Raw genomic sequence first — 11,182 nt, forward strand, 5'->3', positions numbered from 1 at the left:
GCTTGAAAAACACACCAGACATGTGTGCATGCACGCCCAAAGTGCTAAGAGGAGAATAGAAGAGAAGGGGCTGCAGTATGGCCATCCTCCCAGGGGATGATTTCTCACTTTCCCTCTCTCTCTGTCTCTCTCAGGCTCTCTCTAGCAAGTAAATGAGCCCTATGGCAAAAGTCTTTTTAAAAAAATTAACTTTGAGTAAATGAATGAATTGATAGTTTGTGAAAGTTTGTGTCAGGTGACAAGTTATTAAGTGGCCACGACACCACTGAGGAATATTTAATTCCTTAGCTATTACATGGGAATAACTTTAGTAGCAAAGGAGAATAATTTGCATGTATACATTATTTGTATTTACATTCATTCAGTTAAGTATTTATTAAGTGCCTAGTATGTACTAGGCATGGTGCTAGCTCCTGGGCATAGAGTGATGTTCATTTGTCTTAAAAAGGTCTCTTGCCATGACTTCACCTTCGGTTAAGTAAAATGTTGATTGGGCCTCAATCCTCAGTGAAAATATTTCCATTTTTATAGTTATCAATTGGCTCTAATTTTTTAAAAATTTAAAATCTGCTTTGAAAAAATAACTTTTTCTGATCGCTTTTTAGTCATTCATGTTCAGTTTGGGAGCCTAACATTTAATGATTTTTAAAAAGCAACAGGTCAAGAAAATATAGATTAGGTAATGAATAAAAAGGCAGGTTCTCATTTCCTAAATCTTCTAATCAAACTGATGATGTCACTGGGGAAAAGAGGGTCCGTTGGAACCTGGTGTCTGGCAGTTACTGAAGGAGCTTTGTGGGGCAAAGGGTACCCAGGAACCACCTGGGGCCCTTAACCCCCAGAGCAGCCAACATTGTGTGCCGAGGCCTTTGTACCAAGGACACAGGACTTCTGTGACCGACAGAGTGATCCAACATGGAGACGGACAATCCCCCACAGTTGGTGACCCCCGCATCGGTGAAAGCCATCATCTCGAAGATTGAGGCTGCCCAGCTAACTCGGGCCCAGGAGGTAGCCCAAGATGAGGAGGCCCCCCTTCCACTGAGGTCTGATGTGGAGGCCTGGGACTGATCCCAGGTTTAAGCAAGCTTCTAGCTCTGGGCCCTTGAGTGTCCTGGGAGACTCAGCTACTAGGGTTTGAGGACAGATTAGTACATACTACCCACATGCTAGCCATGGCTGCTGCAGGATGAGCTGAAATCAGCCCAAGGGAGCAGCCCACAAGGAAGGGCAGGAAGCTCTAGGACAGCCCTGAGGCCACAGTGGGGAGGCCTAGCAGGGACCCAGATTTCTTGCTTCAGAGTCTGTTCAAGCTGAGGGGGAGGGGAGACTGGAGAAATGGCCAAAGGCTGTCACCCTGAACACCGGGCTCTAGTGCATTTTTTACTTGAACCTCTGGTCCTGAGGGGTTCTTGGGACCTCATTTTTCCATTTTCTATTTCCTCTGGATTCTTGTGAGGAGAGACATTGGGAAATCCACAGCAAATTATGAAATTCTGAAGAAATGTCCACTGTGCATTTTTAGTATTCTGTCCTTCTCTGATTTTAATAATCAAAATGATAATAGTAAGAGCTAACACTTTTTTTTTTTTCTCGAGAGACTTTTTGCTAGGGCGCGTGCGCTTGCCCAAGAGACAGAGATGGAAAGCGAGAAATCATCCCCCGGGATGGGGGTGGCCACACTGCAATCCCTTGTCTTCCATTATCCTCTCGGGACCTTGAATACATGTGCACATGTGCCTAGCGTGCATTTTAAGCCACTGGGTCTGGGACTCTGACCACGCCCGACTACATGGGAGTCCAGTGACGTAACTATGACACCATCTACTGGGCCCAAGACCAGGTACTTTACAAGTATTAATTCATTTAATCCTCACAAAAACCCTGTGACATAAATACTATTATTTGATTCCCATTTTGTAAAACAAACAAGACCCAGAGAGGATAAGCGACAAGTCCTCAGGTCACACTAAGCATGAGGCTTCTGACTGAGAGTACACACCCCTGACGCTACAACCTGCCGCTGCCTCCCATCCAGGATATTTCTACTCAGCTCTCAGACATCTTGGACAATGTCAATTGTGTCATCAACCGTTTCCAGGAAGAATTAGGATATGATTTAAAAGAGAAGGCAAAATCTCATCAGAGAGAGCAAAAGGGCGCGAAGAGATTCATCTTGCTGGAGAAAATTGCCTCCTTCTCCCAAGATGCTAAGACGAGAGAGAAGCACCTGTATGACATTCTCCGCTGGCTGGGTGACTGGGGTGAGTCTGCGGGCACCGTGCGTGGGCACCTTCCTCCCAACGCGCTGGCCTCGGACGAGTACACTCCCTCCCTACTTAGGTCACACTTGCTAGAGGGGAGAGGGGGTGGTGTGTTGAGGAAGAGCGATGGACACGTTGCAATCCCCTTTTCCAGTGTAACGTTCTGCCACTCGTGTCTGATGCACTGTCCCTACTCCTCAGAGGGACAAATGTGTGATTGTCCAAAATGCCATAGACGATGATATTTGACGAATATATAAAGTCTGAGTCATGGGTCCATTATGACGTCTCATTTTTTTTTAGCAGGATAAACATTAAATTCAAACCCCCGGTGGCTATTTTGCCAGTCAAAGCACTGAATGGCCGTTATAAACAAGCGCTGGTACCAGCTGTAAGCCGCTGGCACTGCTGTCTGGGCACGGACCAGCTATGCAGCCCTGACACCAGGCACGACATTCCCCGCCCCCGTTCGAATCGGAATCACTCCACTGCAGCCTGTGTGGTGAGGCATGCTGGATGCTGCAGTGGTGGGGAAGAGGGTTTAGGGATGCCCCTGCCTGCTGGCACTGCCCTGGCCCTGGCAGTTCAGCGGTTCCTCAGCTGCCCTCAAGAACTAAGAGAGCTGTGGACTCCACGTCAGTACTGCCCAGATACTGGGCCAGGCAATGGGCATAGAGCAACAAGACAGACCACTCCCAGCAGGCAGCACGGCAACACAAGTTCATGTCTAGTGTGCGTCTCCACGTGGCAGACCGCGTGCTGATCGTGTCAGGGGTGCTACCTCACTTCATCTTCACCCAGCCCTTTCACAGGGAAGGAAACAGGCTCAAGGGAATAAAGACGTTGCCCAATGGCAATAGCTAGTAAGACGTGAAACCAGGCCCGCACTATAGCCTTATGGTTAGCCCTGGGTCAGCCATGTAGGATCCGGCTGCCTTAGCCACAGGCTGTAGTGCGGGCCTGGTGGCTTGAAAAACACGCTGAGCATGTGTGCCCAAAATCCCAAAAGGAGGGAGAAACTGAGACGGCATTGTTAGTGTGACCTTGCCTATTGGGGTACTTTATCTCTAGCCATCTCTCTCTGGCAAATGCACATGCCCTCTAGCAAACTTAGAAGAAAGAAGAGGTGAAGCCAATGTGAACCTCAAAGCTGCTGTGACCACTGTGTTAGAACGCTGCTTGGGGATCCTAGGGGGCAGACATTCTCAGCCTGCACCTCCCCTCCTCTCTAGGTGACAGCCTGACCTATGAGATCGGGAACAGGAGGAGTGAGGAAGAAGAAGCAGCCCTGGACGAATGGGTTGATGTGATGGAGAAAGTGTTACCTCTCTCCCTCATCGCCACCAAAGGCGGCATTGAGTCTCTTGTTTCTCTTTGCTCCACTCTCATTGAAGAACAGAAGAAAAGGGCACAAAGTAGGTTCCAGGAATGCGTGGGAGGGAAGCTGGGGTGTGGGGGGGACCATCTCAAGGGAAGAAGCCACAGCCAGGTCTCCTGGGGTCTTCCTGACCCTCCTCCATAACAAGAGCTTTACTTGAGATGGATGGGCAGAGGAGAGGGGCAGGGGGTTCAACCCAAATAGAGCACTCAACAGTTCTGAACTGTCCCTCAGGTTTGGAGGTGGGGGTAATACGGAGACAGGTCCCTATGTGTACTCCTGTGGGTTTTGGGGAACAAGGCTAGAAAGCCAGGAAGCTGGAGTTTGTAGCTAGAACCCGAGAACCATACCTTCCTCACTCCAAATCAGCTGAGGGTCCCCCCACCCCCAAGCCTTCCCAGTTATGGCTGCTCCAGAGGTGCCAGTCAACAACACGCTGGACCCTGGACCTTTGCTGCTACCCACACCAGGACCTGGGATGATCTAGCTCCCGCATCTTGTAGATAAGGACACCAAAGCCAGGAGAAGAGACCATGAAGAAAGTCTGTGGCAAAGCAAGCCCCACACTTAGATTTTCCGGCTTCATCTTACTCAAAGGCATGGGCTTCCGAGTCAGCCAGATCTGACTCTGAACCTCATCTCTGCTCATTTCTGGCGGTGTGACTTTGGACAAGTCAGTTGATCTCTCTAAGCCTCTTGTCCATCCATACAAGTGAGGAAGACCCTGCCTACCTGCAGGGTTGTGGGGAGGCCTCCACACGGCAGGAGGAGTCTGACACCAGGCTTGGCCATACTCAGGGCTAAATAAACAATAGCTGACATGAGCATTGGTCCTTGATCCTCATGGCCACGCTCACTACCAGTCAAGTAAGGGAAACAGTGGAGTGAGGAGGGAGACGGGAGCAGTGAATGAAAAAACTACTACAGCCTTCACCAGACCATTTCTTGAAATACAGTTATTTGACTTATTTCCTTGCTAGATTATACATTTCAGATTACCTTCTTTCTTTTTAGAAATTATTTACTGAGCATTTTCTAGGTACTTAGTACCCTGTTTGGCACTAAATGTGCCTAATCTAATTAAGTCCTATGAAGAAGATGCTAGGATCAGCCCCACTTTTCAGAGTAGAAAACTGAACACTGAGAAGTTAGGAAACGCCCGAGGCAAGTGGGAAAGACGATATTCAAACCTAGGTTATCCGATTCTCAAATCCCAGCTCTGAACCAGTAGGCCACGTGGCCTCTCTGACACACTGACTAGAGGCTCGACGTTAGCATCACGTGGTTTCCATATTTCCTGGGTCCCTTCATCCAAAGGTAGCCACTGCTTTTCTGCAGTGAAGTTCACTGAATATGCGAGTGAACAGATGCTCCCAGATCATCACCCTACCAGGCCTCCCCCACGTAGTGGGATCTCAAGGAGTGTAACTACAGCCACGACCCGGTCTTTGAGAAGCCCAGGTCCTGGCATGCACAACCTGTGTTTAATGCATTTTCCTGGGGTGAGTGGCTAGCGAAGGAGTTTGTGACCTCCAAAATGGAAAGACACTAGTCATTTAAAACAAGCAAGCACAGTCCTGTGGTAACAGAGAAGGGAAATGAAATTTCCCGGGAGGGTTTGGGTAGTTGGGTAGTTGGGAGCCAAATACAGACGTTGAGGCTGGGAAGTGGCATGACTAGAAAAGTAACTCCACTCGAGGAGGACATGGAGGGTGGACAATATGTTGAATTGAATTGACCTGGACTGACTATTCCAGAGCCCTCTGGGTTCTCACGGGCTGTGGTGCTGGCTGACCTTGCGGGAAGCTCTGGGCAAGCCCTGGGCCAAGCAGAGGTGGCTCCTATCTGCTGGTTTCACAGATAGCCCCAGCTCCTTAATTTTTCCAGATCCTTAAGAGGGTTGGATGAGAATTTTGGCCAAACAGGGTCTGGAGGATCAGTATAATCCTTGAGACCCATGAGAGTTTGTCACCTTTTCTCTCCACATCTTCCAGTGTCCAAACACACCTTCTGGCAGGGCTGGCGGGAGAATGGCACACAAAACCTGACAGCCCACCCTCAGCCACTGAGCCCAGAGCAGATGCTCCAGGACAAGCACACCACCTGTACGAAGGTCTCCGAGGTGAAGTCTATGCTGCAGGAGCTCCTGGACTCCACCATGTTCAACAAGGGGGAGGTCAGGGCCATCAGGTATATGTCCACTGTGTTAGAGAACCTCAACAAGGCCTTGATCCTCCAGCACAGGGAGAACAGGACCCTGGAGACCAAATACAGGTACCTGCAAATAGAGATGACCAAAGAGCTCAGCAGCCAGAGGCTGTACTTCCAGAAGAACATTCAAGTCCTCGAGAGCAAGAGGGATGCTCTGCTAAAGCAGGTAGAACTTCTGGGGGGAAAGTATCATGACCTGCTCCTGATAAAGCATGCCTTAGAGTTCCAGCTAAAGAAGGCTCAGACTGCTCAAGGTCGAGCAGAAGACTCAGACAAGATTTTTGTTGACTCCCTGACACCCCCTGAAAAAGAGACCCTCCCAAAGAAAGAAAGAGTTGTGGAGGAAACCCAACAGGAACCCAAAGAGTTGTATTCACCACTTTCCCCAAGCCCCCTGGCCACAGCCTGGGACAGTGCTGCTACTGCCCCAGCGTATCAGCTACTTTCCACAATGACCACGCATTCGAGGATCGCAGACATGTTTACCAGCAAGGACACTGAAAGCCTTGAGCCTGTGTTGCTGTCCCCAGAGGATTGCAAGTTTGCTAAGGAATTGGAAGGACTGGAGGCAGAAGACAAAGACAAAGACCAGGAGGACTACTTGCAGGAGAAGGAAGGATTCCAAATTAAGTTGCACCTTAGGAAGCAGCCACCCTCAGAGAGCTATAGGAAGGTACCCTCAGACAGCCCCAGGGAGCACCAGGTGGAGGAGCTCAGCTGGGAGAAGCGGAGGCAGCAGTGGCTGGAGGAGGAGGAGATGTGGCTGCAGCGGCAGAAGAAGTGGGCACTGTTGGAGCAGGAGCACCAGGAGAAGCTGAGGCAGTGGGAGATGGAGGTGGTGGCGAGGGAGCAGCGGCAGAGATACATCCAGCCAGAAAAGAAGCGCGAGGGCCCTAGGAGAGAGTTGGGACAGCCGAGGGAAGACTTGGAGAGGATGATCTTCACGACCACCAGTCGATGGAGGAACTTGGAGAAGGCGGAGCCACTGCTGGTGCCTCCCCAAAGCCGGGCCCAGTCTGCTTGCTCAGGGAGGAGGCCATACTTGCCCAGGTCCCCTCATCCCCAGCAGCCCACCCTGGGAAATCAGAGGACCATAAGTTCAGCCAAGTTTACCCAGAAACCACGAGCCCACCAGGTTCCCACAAAACCCAAGAAATCCTCTTCCTTTCCCATCACTGGGACATCTATCCGAAGGGTGACCCGACCCTCTTTGCGGACATCCCCAACAACTCTTAAGGAGAAGGTGTACCACATGGACATGGAGGCCCAAAGGAAGAATCTGCAGCTACTGAATGAGGAATCTGGGCTGAGGCTGCCCCACTCCCTGCGCAGCAAGGCCCTGGAACTCACCACCACCACCATGGAGCTGAGCGCACGCAGGCTGCAGTACCTGTGCCGCAAGTACCTCCTCTCCAGACATTTCCAGAGCCTCCGGTAGGTCCACCCGTGCCCCCGCCCACCCCCACTGCCACAGGTGGGCACAGCCAAGACCTAACAGGAGAGAAGGAGTAGGAAGGAAGGGGTGAGGGCAAGAACCGTCCCAGGCCCGGACAAGGTCTCCAGAGGGAGGGGACCAGCCAAGGATGTCCAGCCTTGTTCAAAACTACCTAATATGCTCCCCCATTTTGCTCTACTTTCTCTTCCTGTTTCTAGCCAAGCCCCAGAGCTGCTCACCTGATACCACCTCCAACTCTCTACTCCATTTTCCCCAGCTCCTCCTGACCTCTGTCTCTCCTTTTGCTCCCAGGAATTATAGGAAAGTCTAGTTAGTAGATTTGTGGGGAGAAGACCTCTTTTCCCCTGAACTGCTCCTCCTCTCTTCCCAGACAAGAGGTGATTAACCACATCCAAGTCTTGCGAGAAAAGGGAGTTACTAACAAGGCCCAGAACCTCTACGTCTTCCTGGAAAACATTGAACGCCTGCAGAACCTCAGGCTGCAGGACTGGACAGACAAGCAGAAGGACCTGGAGGAGAAGCGCCGGGAGTGCATGAGCAGCATGGTGACCATGTTCCCCAAGGTGGGCCTCCACCTCCACCTCCTTGGGAGGGACTGGCCAGGCAATGAGCCAGTGGGGAGGAGGGCTCTGAAGGGATACGGAGGGAGCAGATGGGAAGTGAGAGAGCAGCTGAAAGACTCTGGACCAGGAAGAGGCAAAGGCGGGAAGTGGCCTGAGTGTGAGGGCAGCTTTCCATCCAGGCACGTGGGGCTCAAAGAGGGGCCCTGCAAAAAAAGTGACACAAGAGAAGATTCTTCTGAAGGGGCTGGGTGGCTGAGTCCTGCTGTCTCTCCCCACTGCGCTGGATTTCTCCCTCCTCCATGGGTCCCTGAGACTTGTTTTGCTTCTTGCCTGGACCAGCTCCTCTGCTTTCTAGACCCTGGTGTTCCTTCTTGGTTCATTTCCTTGTTTCAGTGGAGTCTATTCTCTAGTCACAAAGGGAGCATGGGAGGCTAAATCATCGAGACCTGGTTGTCTGAAAATGTCTTTGTCTAGGATCTACCTCACTCTGCACCGAGAGCTTGCATGGACATGGAAGCCAAGTTAGAATCCACTTTCCCTCCCAGCTTTGAGGGCACTGCTCCTTGCCTGCTGCCACAGGTTCTGAGGCTGCTGTTCGGAGGCTGAAGTCATTCTGAGTCCTGACCCTCTGGGTTTGGCCTGTTTTGACTCTCGGAGAGCTGGCAGGGTCTCTCTCTGTCTCTACTGGTTCTAGACCCAGTAGCTTGAGAAATATACCAGGCATGCATGTATGTGTTCAAAATCCTGAAAGGAGGCGTAAATGAAGGGTCAGGGATTGTAGCATCACCATTCCCCAGTGAGGGTGCTTTCTCACTGAGCCCCATCTGGTGAGTGCACATACCCTCCAACAAAATTTTTTTTTTTAAGTATGTTGTTTAATTTTCAAGTATTTGGAGATTTTCTAGATATCAGTAATCAATAATCTTTTCTATTTACCTACATGTTTAGCATTTCCAGTTCTTTTGCATAGATTCAAATGTATATCTGCTAACATTTCCCTTCTGCCTTGAGGACTTCCTTTAACATTTCTCACGGTGCTCATCTGCTGGCGATGAATTCTCTCAGCTTTGGCGTGCCTAAAAGTCTATGCAGCCTTCAATTTTAAAAGATATTTTTGCTAGGTATATAATTCCAGGTGGACAGGTTTTTCTCTTGGTACTTTAAAGATGTGGACACAGGGCTTGCTGGTAGCATGGTGGTTAAGGTACAGGATCCCACATGGCCGACTCCACAGTCTGAGTCCTGACCCGGTGGTCTGAAAAACATACAGGGTGTGTGTGTGCATGCCCAAAATCCTGAGAGGAGAATGGAGAAGGAGTTGTGGCCTGGCCATCCCCCCAGGGGGTGATGCCTCACTTTCTCTCTCTGTCTCTCCAGTGAGCATACGCATCCTATAGCAAAACTTAAAATAAATAAATAAATAAAAAAGAATGTGAGGAATTTCTAGGAAAGGTCAGATACACTGGGGTGCCCAAGGTTTCTATTGGAGAGATCCCTGAGCTTCACCCTCTCCACTCAGCCTGGCCCCCTCAGCAACAACAGTCAGGTGGTGCCTCTTGAGCGCTAGAGAGGAGATAACTTCCTGTTTGTCTCCCTGATGTCTCTCTGCTTGTTCCTTTAGCTCCAGCTGGAGTGGAACATTCACTTGAACACCCCTGTGGTCACCTCCCCAAAGACAAAGAGATGCAAGTCGCCTCCAGTCCTACCTCGGCGCATCTGCTCTAGCAGCTCCACCTGCAAGCAGCCCCTTCCATCCAAGCAGCTGGAATGTGTGCCCCTGCAGATGGCCCGGTAGGTGCAGGAGTGCAGAGGGCGCAGTGCTGGATGGGTGGTGAGGAAGGGGGCAGGGATGGCTGGGCTGGGGAAACAGGCAGTGAATGGGAGCACTCACCCCAAGAGGTGTGAGGTACCCATCTTCTCAGCTGCCCTGGCCAGTGCTGACCCATTGATCAGAGGTGGCGGTACGTGGGCCTCAGGGGCCAGATGGACTGAGCATGTTTCAAACTGCAACTGAAAAACTCTGAAGATCCCAGGCATCAATCTAGCACCTACCATTGGTCTGTCCACATAGAGAAGCCTTCCTCCTATGTGACATGCCTCCCCCTACCCAGGCTCAAAAAGACATTCTCTGAGCCTCTGGGCAGCCAAGAAGACCCACATCTTCATGTATCCTAGTGTGGCCTGGCTTAGGGCTTTGGTCCCAGGGCATGTCCCTGGGACACAGGGCTACTCTAAGAGCCTCTTCCAGCAGCTCCTAAGCTGGAGAAGCCCCAGGGAATGAGAGCAGTGACAAACTCTATTTCAGAAGGGAAGAAAACAAAGCCATCGTCTTGAGTCTTGTGGCCCTGGACTGCTTGTTGCTTGTCAATCTCTCTCTCTCTTTATGTCTAACTATTTGTCTCTTTTTACATTCTCTATACCCTCATCTGACTCCCAGCCAACAAGGGAACCAAATGGAGGCCATCTGGAAGACTGACGTGGCCTCCTCCAGTCATCCAATAGAGAAAAAGACCCCTGCCAGCCTGCTCTGGGACCAGCTAGGGGGACATCCAGATATTCCCCGGCTGCTGGCATTGGATGTGGATTCCTCCTACCAGAAAAGTTTGATGTCCCTCAGGGCCCGGTAAGATGCCAGACTGGGTGGTTAGTCTGGATTCAGGGAGACCTGCCCACCAAGGGTAGGAGCCAGAGTATACACTGCCCGTGCCCAACAGATCAGGAGATCTCTTTCCAAATATTCATAATGACCTCATTGTACCACATCAGGCAGAGACACACTAACCTGCCTCAACCATTCACTGGCCATCAGGTTGCACCAATGCATGACTTCAGTTTTCTCAAGACTTCAGTGTCTCAGAGATCACCACAGGAATCCCTCCTTCACACTTGTTTCTGAGCTGCACATGAATCCCTCAGGAGCCCTGTCTTGCCTAGGCCTGAGGGTTGTTCTCAGGGAGAGCTAGATGGAGGAATGGAGAGATGATGGGAATCGTGAACTGTATGAGATACTTTAGACTTGGGTCTTGGTCCCTTTGTTGATTTTCTTTCTTTGTTGACTTCAAGAGCTGTCCCTGGGAAGGGCAGGTGGGGTGGGGTGGGAGAGAGGACGCAGGAGGCCAACACAAAGCTCTTCTGGAAAGGTTCAGCTGTCCTTTGGCTTGAAGATGTCACTATGAAAAACTCAAGGAATTTTCTTTTAGAATTATTTCATTTAACTTTGTTCATTTATTTATTTATTTTAATTTGACCAGAGAGGGACAGTGTGTGTGTGTGTGTGTGTGTGTGTGTGTGTGTGTGTGAAAGAGAGAGA

At 50.5% G+C, this 11,182-nt stretch overlaps 1 protein-coding gene across 1 annotated transcript in view; it reads left to right on the forward strand.

The window, feature by feature from the left end:
* The first annotated feature begins 752 nt into the window (after nt 1–752).
* FAM186B (family with sequence similarity 186 member B) overlaps nt 753–11,182 on the forward strand; it is a 13,548-nt gene continuing 3,118 nt past the window's right edge. Inside the window, exons 1-7 of the mRNA XM_006168200.1 lie at nt 753–1,011; nt 2,039–2,264; nt 3,497–3,679; nt 5,637–7,287; nt 7,680–7,872; nt 9,494–9,663; nt 10,310–10,495. Of these exons, the coding sequence (XP_006168262.1) occupies nt 916–1,011; nt 2,039–2,264; nt 3,497–3,679; nt 5,637–7,287; nt 7,680–7,872; nt 9,494–9,663; nt 10,310–10,495 (2,705 nt within the window). The 5' untranslated portion in view covers nt 753–915. The remainder of the gene's footprint in view (nt 1,012–2,038; nt 2,265–3,496; nt 3,680–5,636; nt 7,288–7,679; nt 7,873–9,493; nt 9,664–10,309; nt 10,496–11,182) is intronic.

This window comes from Tupaia chinensis, unplaced genomic scaffold (assembly GCF_000334495.1).
Source record: "Tupaia chinensis unplaced genomic scaffold, TupChi_1.0 Scaffold145652_1, whole genome shotgun sequence".
Taxonomy (NCBI): domain Eukaryota; kingdom Metazoa; phylum Chordata; class Mammalia; order Scandentia; family Tupaiidae; genus Tupaia; species Tupaia belangeri.